Source organism: Strigops habroptila, chromosome 5 (assembly GCF_004027225.2).
Source record: "Strigops habroptila isolate Jane chromosome 5, bStrHab1.2.pri, whole genome shotgun sequence".
Lineage (NCBI taxonomy): Eukaryota > Metazoa > Chordata > Aves > Psittaciformes > Psittacidae > Strigops > Strigops habroptila.
In genome coordinates this window covers 2,814,496-2,840,315 of record NC_044281.2, presented here as the reverse complement: position 1 = coordinate 2,840,315, position 25,820 = coordinate 2,814,496, and the positions used below count along the sequence as shown (strand labels likewise).

Below are 25,820 nucleotides of genomic sequence, written 5' to 3'. Positions count from 1 at the left end.
AGCAGGGCTGCCAGGCCATCGATGCCCAATGCACAGCAAACCCAAAGCACAAAGAAAGCCCCCCGGGGCAGACAGGGAGAGAGGTGTTTTCAGGAAGGCAGGAGGACCATTTCTGTTCCCAGCCTGGTGACATGGAGAGGCTGCTCCCTCAGCCTTCTCCTCCCCATGGGGCACATGAGGAACAGATTGGTCAAGCTTTCATCAGTAGAGAAGGAATAAGCATTCAGAGGCACAGCAGAACGCAGAGAAGGGCTGGGAGATGGGAGGATTCCCCCTCCTCTGTCTCTAGCTTGCTAGAGAGGTATCAAGTACTTCATTATCTTCCCTGTGAGGGTGCTGAGGCGCTGGCACAGACTTTTCCCAGAGAAGCTGTGGCTGCCCCATCCCTGGCAGTGTTCAAGGCCAGGTTGGACACAGGGGCTTGGAGCAACCTGCTCTAGTGGAAGGTGTCCCTGCCCGTGGCAGGGGGTTGGAACTGGAGGAGCTTTGAGGTCCCTTCCAGCCCAAACCCGTCTGGGATTCTATGGTCTTCCCTTTCAGAAATAACCCTGCTCATTAAATCAGTGCTTTGCAGAAAAATCCAAACCTACTACTTTTTAAACAGCAGATACAAAAGTAACATCCAAGCCTGACCTCTGCATCGCACCATTCCCTGTGGCAGCCACTGTTCCAATGGCAACAAGGACTTGAAATTGCCTGAACTAGGAGAAGGCTGCCTAAAATGTATTCCTGAAACCCTGTGTGCTTCACAGGCGTTCAGAAATACAAGAACACAAAAGAAGCACATGTGTGAAAGTGGGATAAATCCTAGGAAAACTCCTGAAGACCCACACAAGTATTCTTCCAGGCTAACAGCTTCCCTGCCTCTCCCTGGGAGATTTGCTATATTAGCATCTGGAGTGTGCACTGTCTTCCAGTTGGAGAGCCCTTGAGTCCCTGTCAATCTAACCCTGAGTAAAGGGATTTGCTGGATGGCCCTCACTGAATGCATTCCTTTGACACTGCATGGCAAGCAGCTCTCTTGGGATGCCTTTACAGCAAGGCTGCTTCTCAGGAAGCAGAGAGGATGCTCGGCCAGGAGGAAGGACCATCTTGCCATGTGGCCCATGAAGTTCAGAGCACAGTGGCAGAGGGGTGTCAAGGAAGCTGACAGGTCACTCCTCTGCTTTTCCCCCTTCAGAAGACCTCCCATTAACCAGAAATACTGCTTTAGCATCTACAGTCACACTGGGATTCCACCAAAACACATGCTCCAGAAAAACATTTCAGGCAAGAGGCAAAAAGCCTGAAGTGTAGCCAGCCACACCTAAGGTTATGCAGTCCTCAGCCTCTGCTACACTGTGCACAAGGAGCCTTGACATAGTTTAATAAACTCTCCTTCTGCTTTCTTGGCACACCAACAGCCTCTTGCACTACAAGCCTGCACAGGCCACAGTTCCAGCACACCACTCCAAGGTCTCCCTGTGCCAACACCCCACCTACTGTTAAAGGGACTGCTCCCATCCGTCAGCAAACATCCATCAGCACAGCGAGAGCAGCCACTTCTGCACAAAGGCCTCATATTCACGTTAAGACTCAGAATAACTTCCTTCTAATGCAGACAGAAGAGAGATAATTTAAGTCGCCAGCAAGTCTATGAAGAAGAGTGCATCTACATTCACATACATTAAAAGCCAGGTTGGACAGGGCTTGGAGCAACCTGCTCTAGTGGAAGGTGTCCCTGCCCATGGCAAGGGCTTGGAACTGGATGAGCCTTAAGGTCCCATCCAACCCAAACCATTCCATGATTCTATGATAAGAGGAGACTGCCTGTGCAGACATATTCCTCAAACTCTGCTGCGATGCTGGCAGGATGCTCGGGTGTGGTTTGATGAGCAGGGAAGAGGTCTGGAAGGTGCTGACTTGCTCCAGGGAATACTGAGTGCAATATTGGATTGCTCGTCTCTAATGGAACTAGAGTGAAAAAAAGCCTAAATGAATCCTAATCGACTTGTTGGTTAATGACACAGACAGGGCTGCTTCCTCTGGAAAGATCGACATGCACAGTGGAGCAGTATCCATACCAGCAGCATTATCTATACATGACATCTGGAAACTTGGCACAGAGACAACAGCAGGCAGATTCCAGAGCAGAGCAGCTCGGGGTTTGGCCAAGCCAGACGTTAGGTTAAGCTTCGCTTACCTAAGAGCTTGGTCCTGCAAGAGCAGCAGCTTTCCACCATGCCTGCTCCACAGCCTCCTGCCCCAGCTCTGGTGTGCAGCTCCAGCAGGAAAACCTCACTCACTGCCACCCAGGTTAGTTTTCCACTGGTTTAGTGGGCCCAGCCAAATCGAGTCAGGAGCACACATGGTCAGGAGCACGGAGAGGAGGAAGCAGTGGCAAGTTGTTTGAGATAGCCACACTGATCTCTCAGACTTCAGCCCTAAAGTGCCCATCATCTATTTTAGACAGAAGTTAATATTTATCAGTAGCAACATATCTCTAGGCCAAGTGTTGTCTTTATTCCAGCCTGACATGAATGAGCACATGAGCATTCCAAGTCCCTCAGATGGGCTTACAAGCAAGGGCAGAGGGAATGTCTGCAGAACCTTTTGGGGCTGGAAGAACAGGGGTGCTCCAAGGATTTGGCACTAGAGGTACCTACAGCCTTCTATTTCTTCATCTCACTAGCTTGTTTTTTGTAATAGTTATTAGGCACTGGAAGCTTTAAGTGCTCAGCTAAGCATTTTGAGCAAAGTATTGCTATATTCCCCAGGTATTCCCTGGGGGAATTGCCCACCTTGGCTACCCTTTCATTCTGACGAGGTACACCAGCTCATATACCAAGCTACCTGGGAAGGTGGGGAAGATCTTGTCACAGGAAGAGGTTCAGCAGTCACACCACCAACCAAACCCTGAGAAACAAGAGAAACCTGAAAATCATTGCTTCATGCCTCTGGCATAAAGATCTAACTTGGGAATTCCAGCAGCTGGAAACTAAGTACAGAGCTTGTTTAGTGGAGATTTTGTTTTGTTTCAAGTTTCCTTCACAGAGCCCAGACCAGAAAACCCTCCATGATCTACTAAATTCACACTAAAAAAAAGGGATGAAGGACTGCAATCTGGCATACTACTGCCTTATGCCTCAGTTACTCTAAGTAGATGAGCTGTCATGACATGAGTACATCTGTTGTAAGGCAGAGTGCAGTTCTCTCCTCTTCTCTGCTCTCTGCATGCTGCCAGGAACCCAGGCCCTGGCACCACAGAAATGTGTACTTCTCACCATCAGACAAGGAAGGGAAGAAACAAACCTCACCATCAAACATCCCAGCACCAATTCCCACCTTGATAGCAGCCTGGGAGTACAGAACAGAAGTGGCTTCAGAAACAGCTTTGGGGTCAACATCTGTGACAGGTTTTAACTGCTTCAATACCAGCTCATCAATAGCCTGAAAAATCTTTCTTCCTCTCCAGTTTCACGTTCTCCTTTAATGTTTCTAGCTACAGATTTATCAGCTGGGTGCTGCCTCTACCTTTCCTACCCACTCTAGGGGTACTGGGATGTCAACGCTGCCATCTCAGTACCCAGAAGGCTGATCTTGGTAAGAGATCAGGCCACCCAGACTACAAAACACAAGACAGCAGCAATGGGCTCCTTCCTTCTGGTATGTCACCATTGCAGCACTCTAACAGGACAAACCAGCAGATTCAGAACCGGCCCCAGGCACATAAAGAGTGTAGGATACACATGAAGTCAGTAGGACAGCACCAGCCACCTCACTGCACAGTTTGGCCCAGAGTACACAGCCAGAGAGGAGTACAAGACTACTAAATTAGACTTGAGTATGACACAAACTTCCCTTGGGATGTGCACGTGGGAATTTTACGGAATAAATAGACAGAGCATGAATTTTGGAATAAGCCAATAAACAGAAGAAAACAGAATGGGAAGAGAAGCACAGGAGAGGCCTAAAAGCTATAACCTGCTTTAGGAGCAGCTGTGAGGGTTCAGGCAGAAGACCACACAATCCAAGGCTTTGCAATGTGCGGACACCAAGCATCAGAGGAGCATTTAATATTCACCACTGTTAACCAGCCTGGGCAGCCTTGTATCCTTCCAACCTTTTCTAGGATGGGCTGAAACCCAGTCCTGTGTAACCTCATGTAACACTGTGAGTCTGTGATGAATTTGGCTATCCGAGAAGCAGGAGCAGAGGCACAGCAACACTGAATGACATCCCCTGCCTCCAGCTTGGTAGTGGAGACACTGAGCAAGACAGCATGGGACACACCATCACCCTGAGACTGAAGTTTGAGGTTTAACCAGACCTGAACTGCTGCACAAATCCTGGCACACATTGTAGAGCGCGAATCTATCATCACAGCAGCTTGCACGACTGGTACAGCAGACCCTGGCAGGGCAGGAGGGGTGGATGCAGTAGGAGGCTTCTCTTCCTAGGGCAAGGATTGCTATGGGACAACTCGCCTCTCCTTGAAGCACTGAACAAGTTGCTGTGCTTTCCATGATCACAAGCCCAGGACAGCGAAGCTCTAGGCTCCAGGAAGAGAGGTTAACCAGGCTTTTTGTCCTTTGCTGGGACAAAGGGGCAGGAAGAAAGTTCTCACCCCAGTGCCTGATCCTGGGTGAGACTGAACAACAACAAGGAATTGCCCCACCTTATTTTCTTTCAGGTGGTGCATGATTAACTGGTGATGAGTTCTGCCTTTCAATGCTGCCCTAGTTAATCCGACCTGTCCCTGCTCTTTCCAACTGATACTGCCTCTGCTTCCAACCAGGTCTCCAAACAGCTCCTTCCCAGCCACTTGGGCTCAGCTTACCCTTTTTCCAGGCCAGCAGAATCAGTGTTTCTATTGTCTACTATACTCTTGCCCTGTTGGCTTGTTTAACCATAATCTTTCCTCTCCTCCCCAGTAGCTGATGTTTCCAGTCCTGGCTGTAGGCCTTATTTCCCAGACAAAACCTGCACACCCTATCTGGAAACAAGAAACATGGAGGAGATGCCTCGTATCTGAGCCCCTCAGTACAAGAGAGACACTGAGGTGCTGGAGCGGGGCCAGGGAAGGGCACCGGAGCTGGTGCAGGGCCTGGAGCACAAGTGTGATGAGGAACGGCTGAGGGACCTGGGGGGGTTTAGTCTGGAGAAGAGAAAGGCTCAGGGGGGACCTTTATCGCTCTCTGCAACTGCCTGACAGGAGGATGGAGCCAGGAGGGGGCTGGTCTCTGCTCCCAAGGAACAAGGGATGGGACAAGAGGAAACGGCCTCAAGCTGCCCCAGGGGAGGTTTAGATGGAGCTGAGGAACAATTCCTTCCCCAGAGGGTGCTCAGGCATTGGAACAGGCTGCCCAGGGCAGGGCTGGAGTCACCGTCCCTGCAAGTGTTCACACTCCGTGTAGCCGAGGCCCTCAGTGCCATGGGTTAGTGGTGGCCTTGGCAGTGCTGGGGAACGGTTGGACTTGATGAGCTTAAAGGTCTTTTCCGACCTGGTTGATTGTGTGATTCTATCTCACAGAAAGGCTGTGTGTTACGTATCAGTACGTAACCTGAGATAGCACTGCCAGCAAACTCCTGCCGCATACAGTGCACAAATTTCTTTCCCTCTTCTTTTTTCCTCACCAATTAATTCCATGGTGGATCCAAAGGCCAGCAGGAAGAGCAGGAGAGAAGAAAGGAAGTACAGACTAATGACTGTGAAACAGACTGGGAGGATTTAGCAGTTTTCAGCCATTTACAAGAGGCACTACAGACAGAAGGGACAAAAAATCCCAAAGCTCAGCTTGTATCCCTGCAATATTTTAGTCAGCTCCTCTCAATTCCAGCAGGTCTGCCACAGGTTTGTATTAAAGGCAACTACGCAAGGGCAGATTCTTAATGCTTTCATTTCAGTTTTTAAATTGCACTGGAAATAACTTTATGCTAAAATAGCCAAAGGGCAGAACTGCTGCATGAATGTATTTGGGACTGGGATCAGGAGAAAAACAGTAAGGTTTGGCACTGCTTAGTGCCACTGGCATCCCCTTGGGCCCATCCCCAGCTGGAGGTGTCCGTGGCTTCAGGAGACACAAAAGAGCCACTGAAGCTGTTGGGCTGGAGGGAACACCAGGATCCTTCACAGCACAAAGGGTGACAAGAGCATTGCTGCTGTGAAGTGTGTGGCTGCATTCCTCTTACAGGCATTACTGCAAAGCCTAACTAGCAGAACAGATGAATGCAGGAAAAGTCTCCAACATCCCTCTTGCACATTTCCAGGAAGCCTCTATCCTTTTGGTGGTTTTCATTTGAATACCTCCCCTTTGCAACGCTCCCCGGAGATTAAGAGGCATTCAAATAAACCAAGACTAGCAGCCCATGTGTTTCAGTAAGAAAAGTCCCCTCTGTAGCACGACAAATCCAGCTGACCAGTTATGCTGAAGATGAGATTAAAGCACCTGCATGAATTAGGAGATAGAACATCACCTGCAACTGCAAGCCAGGGTTGCAAACACAACAGAAACCTCAAGATCATAGAATCATAGACTCAATCAGATTGGAAAAGACCTTTAAGCTCATCAAGTCCAACCTTTACCCCAGCACTGCCAAGGCCACCACTAACCCATGGCACTGAGGGCCTCGGCTACACGGGGTGTGAGCACTTGCAGGGACAGTGACTCCAGCACTGCCCTGGGCAGCCTGTTCCAATGCCCGATCAAAGATGTGACATGCACAAGGGATTCAGCCAGCCTGACATAATGTTCTCTGGGAAGAGCCTTGGACAACTCCCTCCTTGCCTTTTGCTCTCTCCAGCGAGCAAGCACTGCTCCTGCCAACCACCAGCAGAAGCTGCACACAAAAACCCCACAGAGCTTTAACAGAAGGCACTTTGAGAACTTGAACCTCGGTGTCCAGCTTTACCACTAGTAAATAGTACCTCTGGGCTGAGAACATACCAGGCCTGACCAAAGCTTCATGCAAGCCAATACCATGTGTTCCACAGGGTCAGCAATGAATGCCCAAGTATAGAGCTGGTGTACATGTAGTATCCCCAGTGTATTTTTGTTTTGGGGGATCTGGCCAGCTGCTTTGAAGCCCACATAGTGGGTACCAGAAATTCAGAACACCTCAGTGCAGAAAGTCCTACAACTTAACTGCCTTTTTCTTGAAGGACCTATGCCCACCCTGAACCCAGCATCTTCTAGTATAATTTCATTTCTTCCACTTATCTCACTGGAAGATGGGGACTGGGAACAAGTCTAATATCTCCTCAGCTCTGTGGCAACCATATTTTACTAAACTTCATCAGCATCGCTCTTCTCAGACCATCATCTTTTCCAGGCAAGAGAGCTCAGATCCATTTAATCACTGCTCGCGTTCCATGCCTTTACCATCAGTGCTGAAAAACTCATCTACAAGTAAACACAGATGATCTGAAAGGACTGCATTTGACTGCAGACACTGTTACGAGCTCAGATATCCAGTCTGGAGAATGGCTTTTCTTTTGAGGTGAGGCACGTGTGCTAAGGAAGGTCAGTGAACCCTGGCATCACCTTCTACATATTCAGAGCCAGAAGCACTCGGGCAACGCAGGAGCGGAGTTTCCAGACATGCTTCTTTGCTGCTCCAGTCAGAGCTTTCCTGGAGTAATTACTCTGGAACTTACTCAAAGCTCGTTAGGCAAAATTTCCACTAGGTTATTTTAACCGTTGATTAATTCCCCTTTCCTGGCAGATTTCCTTGGATTCTTTAGCGTGCCTGCGCTCAGGATCCCTACGGTGTGGGTTTGTTTCCCCACTCCCAACACTCCGTGCGTTGACAGGGAAATGAAAAAAGTAATCACGTCAGAGCTTGCCTTTGATTTTTAAGTCTCTGTGGCAGATTAACGTGGTGCCCTCCCCCTCCCCATGCCCTCCCATCTCTTGCACAGCCCTACGTCAAGGAGTTAATCCCACCATCTGCAGCTCCTGCACTCCAGGAAACCCCAACACCTAACAGTTCGGAAGCACCAGAAAGTCCAACCACACGTAACAGCACTGAAGAGCCACGCGTTAAATGTAATCACATTCATTTCCTTTACTCAATAGCTTGCTCAGTCAACACATACAAGATCATTTTAGGTTTAGACATCGAAAAGAGCTCAACAACTCAGCCTGGATAATGCCAGCAGACTTATTATTTACATAATCAAAGAATTACTAGCTCAACCGTGGTCAAAATCAGTCGGTTCCAACAACATTTGCATTCTAAGTGGCTTTATAAACTGCTGCACACACAGAGGACTGCAACACCAACATAAAGTAAGAAGGAGACACCCAGGAAAGCTTTCCAAATTGTTTGTGACATGTATTTGACCTCCAGCCCCCGGCTCACTGTTTAGCTTTGCCTGCACGCAGTTAGGCAACAACCAACACACAGGATCAGCAATGCAGAATGCTGCTGGAGCCTCTCTGCCTCTTCTAGCCCTCTTTTTGCAGCACATATAGCAGATTTCAAGACTGGAAGGCATTTGAAGAATGGAGCTAGACAGATAATCACCTGGGGAAGGACAAGGCATGTGATCCATGCTCCTCTGGTCTATGGTGTTCAAAGGCAGGATGGACAGAGCCTTGGGCGATGTGGTCTAGTGTGAGGCGTTCCTGCCCATGGCAGGGGGTTGGAACTGGGTGATCTTAAGGTCCTTTCCAGCCCAAACCAGTCTCTAGGTTTATGATTAGGGTGGAGGTTAACTCAGTCCCAGTATCAAGCACCCACTGCAGGTCAGTGTCTACTGCACCCAGGTACCCACTCCTGCCCATGAGGAGCACACAGCTCTCCCAGCTCAAAGAGCTGGCAAGTTACGTCCTGACCAGAAACAAGCACTATAAAACTGACTACCATTCATAAGGAAATGCTTCACCACGAGATCAGGACTGGAGATGCCAAGCAGAAGCCCCTAAAGCACAGGCAAAGTTGACCAGTGTCTGCACGAAGACTGTATGATCTTAACAGCCCTTTAACCTTGAAAAGGTCTTACTAATTCTAGCATTCCAATGTGACACGGTGAACTACCTTTTCTTCTGTGCTGGTGGTGGTGATTACACACTCCAATGAGCCCAACCTATGAAAACACTCATTCCAGGAGGTACCCAAGCACCTCAAGGCCCCTTCCTTCCTTCCTCATGGGTTCACAGACTGCCCTGCAAGTGGAACTGGTCCAAACATGGCTTCATCACCTCCTACAGCCTCTGACATTTCTGGTGGCTGATGCTTTTGTGCTGTCTCAACTGCTCTTCTGCTTCAGCAAACACTTTAGAGCTCCCAAAAGCCCTGAGGCACCAATATCATCACCAGCTCTGCTATCTTATGCCATCTTATGCAACACACAACACTCCCACAGCATCTTTCCCCCTGGACAGCCCCACATCCAGTTCCCTGCTCCTCTTCTGCCTGGCTCCTGGGGATACACAGGCACTCTCCTGCAGCTTTACCAAGCCCCTCGGCAGACCACGGTGAACATTACCTCACTACAGACCTCCTACAGCATTCTTCATCTCCTGCCAAAGCTGGGCTTGACCACTCTGCCAGGGACCAAGACAATTTCCTCCTTTTTGAACAAGTCTTAAGTTAGAGCAAGCCACTCTGCTCCAATATGCCCACTTGGCTCACTTCAATGAAGATGAAATCTTAATCAAAAAGAAAAATCAAGATCTGGGCTCCTCCAGGAGAGGGAGAAGCTATTTTCTTCCCCTCCATCCCTTCACTTCTTCCCCTTCTCTCAATTCAAAACTTGCAAGACAGGAACATCCTGGAACAACATTCTCCTGGTAGAATCTGTTTTAAAGCAAGCAGGTTTTCAATGATGCCAGAGCTCCATCACTTTGCACTTCATGCTCTCTACACCGTCAGCAGCACACACACACGATACAAAGCCTCAGCAAACACCACTTACACTGCACGTGCATTGGCACGAATGGGTGCTCTCACCCAGCCCCATCTACCTGGCGCAGCCATGAGATGTGTTGCAAGAACAGAAAGAAGTAAACAGGGGGTGGGGAAGGACCAAGCCATGGTCGTTGCTCTTCTGACACTCCCTGCTGTCAATGTGCAGAGCTGCCAGACATTGTGCATTGCCTTGATCTTCTCAGGTCTGGGACTACAGCACCAAACCAGAGCCTTGAGACCTACCTGTCCCCTCACCTCCCTGCGCTTCAGTATCCCCACACAGACGGGGGAGCATGGTCTGGCACCACGCCTGGGAAGAAAGGGTTCCTCCAACAAAAAAACCACCACCCTTCCCAAGCAGTAGTCTTCTAGGCTCACCCTGCCCAAAATACAGCTCCCAAGAACACCCGCATCCCCAACAAGATACTGTGTTAGGTCATAGAGTCACAGACTGGTTTGGGTTGGAAGGGACCTTAAAGCTCATCCAGTCCCAACCCCCTGCCACGGGCAGGGACACCTTCCACTAGAGCAGGTTGCTCCAAGCCCCTGTGTCCAACCTGGCCTTGAACACTGCCAGGGATGGGGCAGCCACAGCTTCTCTGGGAAAAGTCTGTGCCAGCGCCTCAGCACCCTCACAGGGAAGAATTTCTGCCTTAGATCTCACCTCAATCTCGCCTCTGGCAGGTTCAAGCCATTCCCCTTGTCCTGTCCCTACAGGCCCTTGTCCAAAGCCCCTCTCCAGGTTTCCTGGAGCCCCTTTAGGCACTGGAGCTGCTCTAAGGTCTCCCCTTCAGGAGCCTTCTCTTCTCCAGGCTGCCCCAGCCCAGCTCTCTCAGCCTGGCTCCAGAGCAGAGCTGCTCCAGCCCTCGCAGCAGCTCCGTGGCCTCCTCTGGCCTCCCTCCAACAGCTCCACATCCTTCTCTTTTATCCTACTGACAGGGTATTAAATTTACCTAATGGACCAAGAGCTGCCAAGCACTGTGAGACATTTTTCTGGCTTTGTTCAGCTTTCCTTTCCTGATGAGGACCTTCCCATTACTCCTGCCTTCGCTGAGGTGTCGCAGCGAAGACACGAAGAAATGCCAGCTTGCCAGTGGATCCCAAAGTGAGAGTGCAAAGCACAATCTGGACTTCCCCAGGAGGTGGGACTGATCCAAGCCACTGCACCAGGAATGTTTGCCAGCATCAAGAAGGCTGTTCCACCTTAGTGGTTTGCAGGCTTGGATACTGCCATCCTAAAAAATAACATAGGACAGAAAGCAGCAGCCAAGTACACCCTGCTGTGCTAGAGTCCCCACTGTGTGAGGAACACATGGCACCTACCAAGACCTAAGGAACCTCCCCTCTGGGGGGACACGTGCTCCTTCAGGTAGGGCAGAGGGAGATATGGAAATATGTGGGATATAAAAACACCAAATACATACTGGGAAAGAGAAGAAGGTGGTGTGTCTCCCCGTGGCAATCCTCACACATGCTCCACTACCCTAGGCCAAGGAGCTTCAGGAAGAGGAGGATCCACCAAAGGTTCTCAAGGTACAAAACCTATCCGGACATCTCTTCCAAGATTTGCTTCCACAGAGGACCTTGCAAAATCAGAGCCATCTGTTGGAAACCAATGGCTGATGCTGACGAAATGGAACAATCCGTTTTTCCTGCTATTCCAGCTGCCTGGAAGCAGCTCACGTTTCCCAGAGAGGTCAACTATGTGCAAAATACTGCAAGGAAGCTGTGCACTGGAGATGTTTGCTCCTAGTGAGGATTTGGACATGCCGAAGCCAGAAACACATGAGCTGCAACGTCAAACACCACCACAGCCTTCTCCTATCAATGTTACATAATAAATAATGCATTTAAGGGTTGTGATGTTGGGCTCCAAATCCCAGCCTCATTGAGCCTTTAAACACTGGGCTGTAATTATTTCTAGTATTTAGAATATAGAGTACTATCAGATCCCATTTAAAGATTACTTGCAATTGAAGCAATTCCGATTCTTAAACATTTTCTTCAAGCAGAAAAAGGTGGCGGCAGCAGCTGGGGTAGAGCAAACAAATCAATAGATGCATATGGACATATAGGTCACATAAGAATTAGGCTGAGGAAAAAACAAGTTAGCTGTGCAACTTGGCTGCTCTTCCACATATGGTGCTAGCCATTTGTGGTTTAAGCTTTGAGAAGCTCCAAGTTTAAGCCTGCAACAATTCCAAGCTTCCAAGAAGCTGGTTTTTACTCTAACTGCTCTATGTTACTTTATACTGGCTAACGCTTTCACACGAGCATCGCTGGGTTGTACACGTACTGCACTAGGAAAAACTGAAGGAGGAACTGGAAAAATTTGTTCTGTGCCCTGCAGAGCAGAAAAATATCGTTCAAAAATATAGAACTGACCTAGAAAAAGGAAGAGTTCTGCTGCTGCCCTCTAATGAGCACATCTAACATCTGAAAAAGAGCACTCTTAACAGATACGTTCTGTTCCGCCACAGGCACGGCCTCTTCTGCTGCAGAGCTGTCAGCAGTGCAGTCACAGCTGGAGCAACGTAGCACCTCCTACACAGCAAATATGCAGAAAAAACATCTGGATGGACACCAAGACCTAATCTGTGCTCTCCTGAGTTTAGATTAGAATATATGGCTGTCTCCTCTTCTGTTCTCTTTCCTTCCCCAAAGAGAGGGAGGAGGGGAAAGGTTCCTAATTGGGACCTTCAGGACGCAAGCAAGTTTATCAGCTAACCCCTGCAGCTTCCGCAAGGACCATCCTCCCTCTAAAGTTACCTCCAAAGTACACTGCTGCTCTCAACTTCTGTGTCCCTTGCTTGGGTCTGCCTGGATGCTATTCATACGTTAGATCTCTTCATTCAACCTAGCCAAGAAAATGCTGTAACCTCATGGTATGGAGTTAGACCACAGGCTTCACTGCCACAGAAGGCCACGATGCTGTTACGGGTATAGAGGTACAACAGAAACATAACAGAAACATGGAGGAATGACCTGCTTAAATGTCAAAAAGTCCCAGACCGGTTTGAGTTGAAGGGACCTTAAAGCTCATCCAGTTCCAACCCCCTGCCACGGGCAGGGACACCTTCCACTAGAGCAGGTTGCTCCAAGCCCCTGTGTCCAACCTGGCCTTGAACACTGCCAGGGATGGGGCAGCCACAGCTTCCCTGGGCAACCTGTGCCAGCGCCTCAGCACCCTCACAGGGAAGAGCTTCTGCCTCAGAGCTCATCTCAATCTCCCCTCGGGCAGGTTAAAGCCATTCCCCTTGTCCTGTCCCTACGGGCCCTTGTCCGAAGCCCCTATCCAGGTTTCTTGTACATTTAGCTTAGCGTCCATTGAGATTTTCAGTGTTAAAAACTCCATTAAAACAAACAGACAAACCCCAACAAAAGATCCCGCAAAGCCTTATTTCCTTTCTATAAACCACTTGGCTAAAAAGCTAAACCCAAATTATGTGCCGTTTTCAGTTATGCCACATGTGAGCATCAGTACTGCCACCTCTGAAGCACTGAACTGGGAAAACAGACCTTCAGGCGCCGCACACATTCTGACCCAAGCATAAAGAAAACGTTTGTCCATGAACTGCTCACAAAGCCTCTCTGAACAGCTCTATATCCTGAGGATACCCTGAGCAAAACAGCTCTCAGCACAGGAACCAGCACCACATACTATTTCTCAAGCATGCACTGCAGTCAGTGGTGGCCTGAGAGAAAAAGAGCTCCAGGAGAGTATCATGTTTTCCCATAACTGCAACCTCTGGGCCATCAGTGCTGTAACTGAAGGATTATCTGTGCCCCTATGAACAGACAGTATAGTTTAAACAACAAAAAATAAAATCTTAGGCAAGCTAGACCTGCTACTATTCCAGTAAAGGATAACTTACATAGAATAAATCTATAGATCCCACTTAGTCTGAATTATAGCCATGAAGTCTTGGGAGATCTACCATTTAATACTCACCCTGTCATCCAGATAAGACCTGCATTAGCAAGGCAGAGATTTATCTCTTGGTAAAACAGAAGTCAGATTTATATAGATGACAATCTTAGTGTAGAAACTTGTGCTTGCAAAAATAGCCAAGCAAAATAGCCTTCCTCACATGGGCATCTCCCAGGGGTGTCAGCAGAGGAAAGAGAAGGCTGACTCATTCCTGCACCCCAGAACCACATCAAGGCAAGTCAGAAGGGGCAACCCAGAAGAAGGAGACCTCTCAGCTCACCCACACTGTACCAGCTCCACCAATTTTCTAACTAGAACACCTATTAAATATTAAACTCCCAGGACACATATTTCAGAAATGCCTTTGACAGCTTGACACAACTCTGTACCAATGCTGGTGACGAGGGAAGGGCCCTGACTTCCAGAGCTGTCAATCTGCCCTCTCCACAAGCAGTTCGTCATCCCTCTTGGGATTCAGTTCCTTAAGTCATGCAGTGTTAAAACTGTTCCCCTCATGCCCCATAAGAGGTTCTCACGACTGGGATTCATGCTGGGTGCAGCTCTTTGCCACCAGTGCAGAACTGTGCCTCCTCCCTTTTGCTCTGTAGCATTTATAATGTTACAACTCGATTATGCCAAAGCTGTAATATCAGGACAGCAAAGGCATGGATTTCAGTTCACAACCCTCTTTTGTAACACTGCAGCTTCAGTACTCTCCTAAGCAGGGCTGATCTATTTTTGTGTTAAGTAAGGATGTCTGACCATTTAAAACTGATTTAGCAGAATACCAGGCTAGATTAGTACCCTTTTAAAGCTTTGGGAATCATAACCACACAGAGCAAGACGCAGCACAACATGCAAACCGCCATGCCCCATCACAACTGACTGGGAAGGCCAGGATGTACACCGGCCCCAAATTCAGCAAGCCCTTCAGTGGCACAAGGGACTGACCCATTTGACCTAAAACCCACAAGCTCGAACACCCAACTTGTACAAGGGCTGAAGGAAGGCTTTGAAAAGCCCAGAGCAACACCTCAGAAGCCTCAGCAATGCAGTCCCCATTTCCTCAGTGAGCCCTCTCCTCCTCTTCACCCACTCAGCTTCAACACAACCATAGGATCATAGAACCAACCACGTTGGAAAAGACCTTTAAGATCATCAAGTCCAACCGTTCCTCAGCAGTGCCAAGGCCACCACTAACCCATGGCACTGAGGGCCTCGGCTACACGGTGTGTGAGCACTTGCAGGGATGGTGGCTCCAGCACTGCCCTGGGCAGCCTGTTCCAATGCCTGAGCACCCTCTGGGGAAGGAATTGTTCCTCAGCTCCATCTAAACCTCCCCTGGGGCAGCTTGAGGCCGTTTCCTCTTGTCCCATCCCTTGTTCCTTGGGAGCAGAGACCAGCCCCCTCCTGGCTCCATCCTCCTGTCAGGCAGTTGTAGAGAGCGAGAAGGTCCCCCCTGAGCCTTCTCTTCTCCAGAAACAAAGGAGAAACACATGTAAAGGCTGCTTCAGAACAAGCATGTACCTTCCGCCACTGCTAGCGGGGAACATGACACAGCTGCCTCAGGAACCAGACATAAGAAGAAATTACAGGGATCTGACACATCGTTCAAGCTCTTAAGACTCATTTCAGGCTCTTCCCACTACCAATAGCCTCCTCTCCCTGAGCAGATTGCAAACATCTTGGCAGCTTTGGGCACTCTGGAAAGTGTCCCTGTGTTTGTGTAGTGCTCAGTATCCATGACCACTGGCTAATTGGACCATTTGAAAACACAACAACAAAACATTAATTTTAAGTAGAAGGACTTAGCCCCAGCTAGAGGAAGGGGAAGGAAACAAAATGTTAATTAACTCCAGAAATATTAACACAACTGATGCCCATGAGCTGGCAGAAGTTCAACTCACAACATGGAAACGGTCTATCTCCAGAAGGGAAGTCAAAGCACTTGAAGTGGTGCAAGTTTCAGACACTAATTTAGCTCTTTTCACTTAATTACACTGACTAATTAAAATGGGGTTTCATTCAGCTCTTCTCACAGCCAGCACCACAGTGCATAGTAAATGTTAAAGTGATATTAAGCAGTGTGGATTTTTTACTTATTTAAAAGAAATTATTATTTTTAAGGCACGGGTGCCTTTGGCTTTCAGTAGGATTCCCGTAGGATTCCAACTCCAAACCCACAGGAGGTCACTGTCCTCCATTTCAAGCAGTCCCCACGGATGTTCACCTCTGCTGGAGAACTTGGTCAACTTGACTCTTGAAGTGAGGTCCTACTGATTTCCATCCTTTGGACCGAAGCAACAGAAGAACTCTCCTGGCTTGGAGGCAAGTTGTTGCAACCTACAGTCTTCTGTTCCTGTAGCCCCTTTAGGCACTGGAGCTGCTCTAAGGTCTCCCCTTCAGGAGCCTTCTCTTCTCCAGGCTGCCCCAGCCCAGCTCTCTCAGCCTGGCTCCAGAGCAGAGCTGCTCCAGCCCTCACAGCAGCTCCACAGCCCTGAGGAACATCACTCATCACCAGTCTCCACTTGAACATTGAGCCATTGACCATAACTCTCTGTGTGCAGCAATCCGGCCAAATCCTTATCCACCAAGTGGTCCACCTGTCAAATCCATGTCTCTCTACTTTAGAGACAAGGATGTCATGCAGGATAGTGTCAAACACCCTGCACAAGTCCAGATAGATGACACCAGTTGCTCTTCCCTTATCCACCAACACTGTGGCCTCGTTGTAGAAGGCCACCAAATCGGTCAGGCACAATTTGCCCTTCGTGAAGCCATGCTGGCTGTCATCAATCACCCCCTTATTATCCATGTGACTTAGCATAGTTTCCAGGAGGATCTGCTCCGTGATCTTGCCAGGCACTGAGGTCTGTAGTTCCCTGGGTCTTCCTTGTTTCTCTTTTAAAATATGGGGCTTATAGTTCCCCTTTTCCAGTCAGTAGGAACTTAACCCGACTGCCACGACTCCTCAGATATGATGGATAATGGCTTGGCATATGATAGATAATGGAGCTTGGATGCCCTGTTTAAAAGCCATACTGATATCCACCTCACCCATGAGAATGAGAAATCCCAGCTCCAATGCCACTCAAGCAGCTGCTCCTCCTAGAGCAGCATCCATGTGCCAAGAAGAGACTTTCAAGCATGTTAAACAAAAAAAGATCATTTTCTAACAAGAAATACTGCAGTGGATTGCAGGTAAGCAGGCAGGTGCTTTCAGCATGACCATAGGGGTGTAGATTGAGATGAGCTCTTAGGCAGAAGCTCTTCCCTGTGAGGGTGCTGAGGCACTGGCACAGGGTGCCCAGAGAAGCTGTGGCTGCCCCATCCCTGGCTGTGTTCAAGGCCAGGTTGGACACAGGGGCTTGGAGCAACCTGCTCTAGTGGAAGGTGTCCCTGCCTATGGCAGGGGGTTGGAACTGGATGAGCTTTAAGGTGCCTTCCAAATCAAAACCATTCTATGTTAAAATCATTTCAGCGCCACACCACCGAGGGCATCGCCAATAGGTACCTCTGCCTGACACCAGCTTAAAGGAAAGCATTTCAACGCTCCCCTAAATTCACACAGACCAAAGCCTGGGCAGCTTTGCCCAGAGACAGATGGAGCAGGAACATCTTGTCATTTTGGACTAGCACAGCACGTCGCATTTTACACACACATTGGAGATGCTACAGCTGCTCCTCGCAGGCCGCTCGCTGTCAGCACCAGTTTGCACCCCTCTCCATCTGAAGAGTGTTAGGGTGGGGAACAGCTTGAGCAGCGTGCTCTAAAACAAACACAAGACAGGCATGACAGCTGCCAGCAGAATGAGATGCTGAAGAAAAGCAACAGCAGTGGAACTGTGAGGATGCAGCAGCTTTCCACACCGCGGATGTGGCAAACGACCACCTCAATCTGATTTAAAAACCCCCCAAAAAGCAGCAAAGGCTTAAAACTGGTATTCGGAAAGGATGTTATTCATTAAACCAAAATAACCCCCCAACCCAAACAGGAACCCTCCATCTTCACAAAGGCCAGGCACTGCACAATACCCAGGAAGGCACAGCTGAAGGAGACTACACGACGTGGCAAGCAGCACGCTGTCCAGGAGGTGAAGGAGAAGCCCAAAATGAATGCAATAGGAGGGGTGCCAACGTCTCTGCTCTGTTCACGTCACTAAAAATCCACCTAAAGAAGGTGGACAGTGCTAGGATTAGACACAGCAGGAGGGCAGACTCACACCATGCACTGCAGAAAAACAGAGCAAACATCTTCCCAGCAGAAGCAACCTGCTCCTACCAACAGCACAGCTCCAGGATTTGCACAGAAGCATTTCATGGAGAAACAATATCAGGGATGAGGACAGAAGAGGAAGAACCGTAACATTTAAAGGGCACAAACCAACAGAAATCCAGTGAACAGAGAGAAATAAATTGTGGGACACAAGGATTTGCATCCTGTCAGAGCTGCGATTCTCCAAGCAACACAGCAGTGGATCCACAGCAGTGGTAACCCTGAGTCCAGACACTGCAGGAACAGCAATGCTGAAGAGGAAGGGTCTTACATGGATTCTGGCACACCACCCACTACAAACAAAAACCAGGAAAGCAAATCATGTCCTGTGAAGTTAGTGCAGAGCAGGACCATGACACCATCCAACCACAGCCTTTTTGCTTCTCATTTGAGGCTACAAAAGGAGAACAGAATTGGACAAGTGGCTGCAGAGCTCAAGGAGAAGGAAGCAGATATGTGACAGACACAGCTAACCTGGAACACCAGCACAGAAGCTGAGGTGCAAACCAGAAGGCCATAGGCAGTGATTCTGCAGAGGAAGGCTTGGTAACAAAAGGAACTCAAGAGTATGTAAGAAAGGAGCAAAGCAAGGCTGTACACGGCCTGCAGACTCCAGCAATTCCAAGCTATCAGGTTCCTGCTTGCCCTGATTTTATTCTCTCCCATCTCCACATTTCTTCAGCAGGAAAAGGGGCTTCCTTCTTTGTCAGATACTCAGCAATTTCACTCCTCTGCTCCCCTCTGTGCCACTGACAGAGGAACCCATGCTGCAAGACATGGTCATCAGAGGATGAAACCTCTCAAGATACACAGAGGTAACTCAGAGATACTACAGCATGCAGGCCTGAAACTCCCCTCTAGTTTCACATCCCAGTGTGCAGGTCCAGGCTTGGTGTAAAATCAGACTCACAGAGTGGTTTCGGTTGGAAGGGACCTTCAGAGACCATTTAGTGTAACCCCTTCTTTCACCTTCCACTAGAGCAGGTTGCTCCAAGCCCCTGTGTCCAACCTGGCCTTGAACACTGCCAGGGATGGGGCAGCCACAGCTTCTCTGGGCAACCTGTGCCAGCGCCTCACAACCCTCATTGTAAAAAATGTCTTCTTGATGTCCAATCTAAACCTACCCTTATGGTATCCTTAGGGACCCTTAACTGGTCTGGGGCCAGAGGCAGCAAATGGCTTTAATCCATGTATCAAATCACGTTTTCCTGGCTCACCAGTAGCACAGGAGGAGCTAAAGCAATCTGCAGGAAAAGCTACTCTTGGCACAACCTCAGAAACCAAGGTGACCAGCTAAGGTTTTGCAAGCAAATCTGACCTGGTAGCACTTGCTGCCATTGCCCTTTTGCATTCTCAACAATGCATCTTGTCAGAGTGCCCTTCTGGAGAAGCCGAAAATAAAGCAGGGAGATGCCAGTCTAGTTGTTCATACCATTCCACAACTGGTTCATCATCCATTCCAAAAAAGCCCAGACATTCCCAGGCAACTGATTTGCCAGACTCACACTTGAACAGGCCCTTGCTTCAAAGGGCAAACACTGAGGAAGGAAACCTAAAGAAGGGAGAAAAAGAAAAGAAAAAAGGGGAAAAAAGCAAACACACATACTTCCCCCTGTGACAGGCCATTATTTCTCACTTACTTGGAAGCCCTTAATTCCCACGCTACAGAGGCTCACCCACAGGAGATTTACTCCCTCACACTAGTAGCAGAAGTCCTTGCATGGATTAGATTATGGCAAAGCATTTGATTTACATTACGTCAGTGGCTAAATAAACTACACTGATGGAAAGCAATCACTGAGCAAGCTCCTGGCCTTAGCTCCAGTGTTCACAGTGATGTTGCTGGCTTTTGTTACCTATTAGCATGTGGAAATCATCCGGAATCTGGTGTTGAGATGAGCTAATGATTAAAGACAAGAAGCAGAGCAGAAGAAAGTAGTTGCAGCAGGTCTTCTTCACAGTATGACATGGCTCAGAGCTTCCCATATTAGAATACTTCCCATTTTGGACCACTGGCTTCCTACTATCACATGTGCAAGACTCACCAAATACTAACTCCATTTTTCTATTACAGTTCCACCCTTTCCCTCTCCTGCTGCCAGAATCGTTGATGCCAGAACAGCCTAAGCTGAATCCTCACCCCAATCAAAACAAGCACACTGAATCAGCCTCGTATCTAAGGGAAGCAATGAGACCATTACCATGAGAGTAGCAGATACTTCCAGTGTGGCACCCTGCCTCCACCAGCTATACCAGGAACCCTCAGGAAAATGCTGGCAAGAACCAACACCACCAGTTTATCCTCCCAAAACAAGGGCCTCCTTCATTCTCCTTTGAGCCCCAGCACACACCCATGCGAGCAGATGCAACCACTCGTGTTAACCAAGATGCTAACCCTGCTAGAGATGCTGAACTTTCCAATGTATGATGCTTCTCCTTCTTCCATCAGAATAACCACAGCCAACCTCACTTAAGAAACTGAGGAAAGCTAAGGGGACAAAAGGTAGAGAGAAAGTGCTCCTGGCTTCTTCTTCTCCCTACACCGCTACCTCAAACTGGTCCAGGAGCAACTGGTGTCCCTGCACCATGCTCTGAGGAGACCAGGCAGGCTTTCCAAGTCTCTTCTACTGATCCAGCCAGCCACTATCCTCTCTTAAACACTAAGGGGGGGTGCAGACAGGTGGAGCCGCAAGCCAATGTCACCACCTCTTCTTCCTTACTTTTCCAGCAATAAGCAATCTCTCAACCCCACACATCCTTCCAGGCCAGCTCCACATCTGACAGCTTCACAGCTAGCAGAGGGCACTCCAGGGAATATAACTTTGGTGCTCAGGCTCTGCCAAGACAAAAGTTGGATCCCCCTGTTTAAGCACAAAGCCGCAATGTGAAAGACCAAGTGGGGAAAGGAACAAGGCAGGATAGGAGTAGGAAGGTCAAATGTTTTACCCAGAAATATCTTGTGTAGATACCTTTGAGCTACAATGCCATGAAAGCATTACCAGCATGCAGTAAGATGCTGGCTTTCTGGGAACTACACCTCCAAAATCAGAAGGATGCAGGGTCTAAGGAGAAGAGATAAAAGAGTGAAAACCCATAGCTGCCAGCAGAGTGTTTCCTGCCAGGTCCAACCCCTGTAACTGATCCCTTGTTTCACTTATGCCCTGCAAGCCTCTCTAAGCCCACACTGATGTCTTCCTGGCTGTCCCTAAAGCATCACAGCACAAGGCCAGACTGTAACACAAAACAGAGATACCAGTAACCTTAGATAATGTGAAGCAATCCTAGGAGCACATGCACACGCACAGGGAGGACAAAGATACCAGCTTTCTCAACTGCCACACAGCAATTGGACACTGCCACACATTCCTGGGCAGAATAAAATCCTCAGCTGTGAAGAACGCAGGAGATAGATAGAGAAATAAAGCCTACCTACAGTCTGCCAAGTTGACCTTCTCAGAGCTTGAAAAGCAAGTGGGAGAGAGACACTTTTTTGTCTTGCTATTAAATCTTAAAATAACAATGTGTAGGAGAATCCTACCCTCCTGCCCTGTGCACAGAGCTAAGGGGAGTGGGAGGAAAGTGGGGATGAGAGTTGGAGTCAAGTTGAGTTTCCAGCTGAACAGGCCCTCAGCTGACCAGGGATCCCAGGACACAAAGCAGAGTCTGCCTAGAGTCTCTTTTCTAACTCCAGGGTGTCTGCTATTGTATGCACAGCCTAGTTACAGTTCACTGACTTAACACAAAAAATGAATTGATTTCCATAATGAAAAGGCCTCCACATGGCTCCAGAATGATACAGAAAGACAGGGCACAGCAGCTTGGGAAGATTTAAGAACAAAATCAAACCACTTTTTGCCTCGTTGAGCTGAGGTTTCGGGCCCCCAGACAAACAGCTATTTTTAGCTGATCATCTGGAAAGTGCAAGGCAGCACAAAGCATTGGGGTCAGCATCGCTGCAGGAAGCCAGCACACAGCCTCAAGAGAGGGTTAAATGTAGTCAGGCACCACACATCTGCATCATCAGCACTTGCAGAGGGACCAGCGGCACAGAGCTATTTATAAAGCAGATCTGTGCAGCTGCAGCCTGCAGTGAAAGACAAGGACTGCAGGCTGTCAGCCCTCAAAATGCTCATTTAATTAAAGAGATGGCTATGTTCACGTGCACACATGTATGCACACATGTTCTTTTCCCAGGAGAGGTACAAGCAATGAGCTCAGTGTTGGAAAAGAAGGCATTTCACAAAGGTTTCTGTGCAGAGGGCAAGCACCCCCAGCACACGTGTCCTCACACAACCTTCCCGTTCCCTCACACTGTGACTAAATGTGACTGATGGGCTGTGGCTGCGGCTGCTGCAGCTCAGGTAACCACTAGCCTTGAGGTGGTTACTGGGTTGCTTTCTAGCCCAGGACATGAAAACAAAGTCACTGAAGCAGTATTAATCTGCACGGAGAGAAGAAATTCAGTTTGTAAGCAAGGTATTTGTGAGTCCCACACGTCTTCTGCACCAGGACAGATCCGTGTGCCATCACTTTGCATTCAGAGGTGAAACCCAGTTTCAGACACAAAGCCCCGTCTGCCACTAAGCAGCGAGAGGGAGCATTTCCTTGTGGGACTAGAACACAAAAGCCTGTAGCACCTCCTCCCCATTTCCACTCTTACTCCCCATAATCCCTGGTAAACTGGACTTTCCTGCCAGGGGACCCAGCAGCAGCAAAGGACAGGAGGAGAAAATGGGCTGCAATGGGCCTGCTGTGGGTAAAGCACTGCTGATGCACAACAAGCAACTTGCTGGCAAAATAATTAGAGTGTGAATGGCAGCTGCTGGTGAGGCAGAAGCAGCTGCAGAGGAAGCCTGGAGATCAGGTCACAGCCTGGGCTCTGCTGTCCCCTCAGCCCCTGAGGACCAGGAGCCTAATCCCTCACCACGCGTACGTGCCATTCTGCCTCCTCCAACCCCAAACAGCAACCACTTGGAAAAGCCCCTGCAGAAACACAGGAAGCTGTGGTTTGGGTTCAATTCTGACAGCCACTGCAAAATACAGTCCCCAGTGCCTTTGCTCACAACCTAACTGGGTGCTCATTCGAAATACAACAACAAACCTGTTCTGGAGGAAATGATGCTTCTGGAGTCCAAGTCAAGCTTCTTGACAAGAGTATCAGGGTCAATCTTCAGCCCGGAAAAGACACCAGAAGATGAGAAGTCCCAGTCCTTATCCAAAAGAAACATAAAGCAGAAGTTAGTACAAACACCACCAGACATGGTCATTAAAACAAAAACCAACCCCAGCACCTTCCATACAGGAGCAGGGTGCAGGTGCCTCTCCTGAGCGGGGAGGGGTGGGTAAATGACCCCACTGACCAGAACCCCTCAGGCTTTCCCACACAGAAGGAAGCTTCACAAAGTCATGCTTCAGACTGTTTTACTCCTAACAGATTTCTGCCTCAACCCAAGCTCACCTGACCTAAGTGAATTCTGGTCTTAATGTGAATGGTATCCCTAAGAAAAGCCAGATTTATTACAAGTACATGACAATACATATAAGCATAAAATGAGCAGATTAGGGGCCTAAATCCTAAACCAATGGACATTAAGCAGATTCAGTGACTACCAGCAACTTACCAAATCTTCAGCATCTAGTTCCCTTAAGCATGCAATAGCTCTCTAAGGGCTAAGCTTTGCAGTAGCTTCTCTGGTTGGCTTAGAAGAATTGATTATTTTAGATAGCAGTTTCTCCCAGCACTGACACATAACTTCGTAGTGCTATAAAACCAGCTGTATATGGCACAGTCTGTTCCTCCCTATTTAAAAGGAAAGCTGTAGGTGCATAAAAAGCATTAACTGCTGCTCTGTGTCCTTGCTGCAGGGGGACTGGGGGAGGCAACCAGCTTTAGCCTGAACTGCATTATTAATAACACAGCTGGTGAAGCCAGATATGGCCTAAATCCCCTAAATGACTGTGTATAAACTGACAGCTCATCTCCACCTGCCCTAACCTGGAACTGAAAAGAATCAGTGCAAAATGAGCCAGGCAGCCTCTGACCCCCCCCGCTCCCAACACATGCTGGTGGCTGCCGTGACTACCCCTACACAGCACATCCATCGTCATGGCTGATGCAGAGAAGCACGCTGGGATGCTGGTGGTGCACAAGCAGGACCTTGCACTGGAGCCCTAAAGCTCCAGGCTCCCTTGTTCTGCCTGCTGTGCCCAGCCGTGCCCTTGTCAACACACTCCTCCTGGTGATAAGCGGTGCGAGAGATGAGCAGCTGCCCAGCACACTGCCACAGCGGCTTCAAGGCCACAGGCACAGCATTAAGGGTGTAAAGTGACTTATCCAAGCAGGAAAAGGAGACCAGCCTTCAGGAAACACTATGGTTGGAAGGGACCTTAAAGCTCATCCAGTTCCAGCCCCCTGCCACGGGCAGGGACACCTTCCACTAGAGCAGGTTGCTCCAAGCCCCTGTGTCCAACCTGGCCTTGAACACTGCCAGGGATGGGGCAGCCACAGCTTCTCTGGGAAAAGTCTGTGCCAGCGCCTCAGCACCCTCACAGGGAACAGCTTCTGCCTCAGAGCTCATCTCAGTCTCCCCTCTGGCAGGTTCAAGCCATTCCCCTTGTCCTGTCCCTACAGGCCCTTGTCCAAAGCCCATCTCACCATTTCACTTCACTCCTGCCCCTCTGAACACCCTGCCAGCTCCCACCAGCGCTTCACCACGTCCAGGACCAAAGGGCGCCCTCAGACACCCTGTGAGCCCACACGGGGACACCCCGCGAGGGTCCTGCGCCCGTGGGGGGACATCACAGCGCCCCAAGAGCTCAAGAGACCGGGCAGGGCTGTGACCTTCCCAGTGCAGGCAGGGGAACACCGCCTCAGCCGCCGTGACACCGTGACACCGTGACACCTATCTATCGTGACAGGCGATACCACGGCCCCACGTGTCGCCGCCCCGCTCCCCGTTACCTTGCCCGCCGCCGCATTCCAGCCGCCGAGGCCGAGGCCGAGGCCGCGGCCGGGCTGGGGCTGGGGCTCGGGCAGTGGCAGCGGATCCTTGGCGGGCCAGGGCCGGGGGGCGGCGCGGTGCAGCCGCGGGCGCTTGACCTTCCCCACCATGGCGGCGTCGCGGCGGAAGGAAGGAAGAAGGCGGGCAGGGCTGAGCTGCGCCCCGCCCGCCTTGGGGCTGGCCCCGACCGGGCCGGCCGGGAGGGCTGGCACCGGGACCCGTGCGGCTGCGGCCCCGGCGGGTTGGGGTCCCCGGGAAGCAGCACATATATCGCTGCCATCCTGGGCTGCACCCGCAGAGCGGGAGCAGCGGGTTGAGGGAGGGGATTCTGCCTCTCTGCTCTCTCCGGGGGACCTCCTCTGCAGTCCTGATCCAGCTCTGGGGCAACAGCACAAGAGGGACGTGGAGCTGCTGGAGCGAGGCCAGAGGAGGCCACGGAGCTGCTGCGAGGACTGGAGCAGCTCTGCTCTGGAGCCAGGCTGAGAGAGCTGGGCTGGAGCAGCCTGGAGAAGAGAAGGCTCCTGAAGGGGAGACCTTAGAGCAGCTCCAGTGCCTAAAGGGGCTCCAGGAAACCTGGAGAGGGGCTTTGAACAAGGGCCTGTAGGGACAGGCCAAGGGGAATGGCTTGAACCTGCCAGAGGGGAGATTGAGATGAGCTCTGAGGCAGAAGTTCTTCCCTGTGAGGGTGCTGAGGCGCTGGCACAGACTTTTCCCAGAG

General features: G+C 49.7%; 1 protein-coding gene across 2 annotated transcripts in view; it reads right to left on the bottom strand.

Moving 5' to 3' along the window:
• FAM207A (family with sequence similarity 207 member A) overlaps window positions 1-25,268 on the bottom strand; it is a 48,595-nt gene extending 23,327 nt beyond the window's left edge. For both annotated transcript variants that reach the window (XM_030487282.1, XM_030487283.1), the window contains exons 1-2: window positions 25,063-25,268; window positions 23,203-23,311 (exon numbers count right to left, since the gene is read on the bottom strand). In XM_030487282.1, the coding sequence (XP_030343142.1) occupies window positions 23,203-23,311; window positions 25,063-25,212 (259 nt within the window). In that variant the 5' untranslated portion in view covers window positions 25,213-25,268. The remainder of the gene's footprint in view (window positions 1-23,202; window positions 23,312-25,062) is intronic.
• Between the last annotated feature and the right edge of the window lie 552 nt (window positions 25,269-25,820).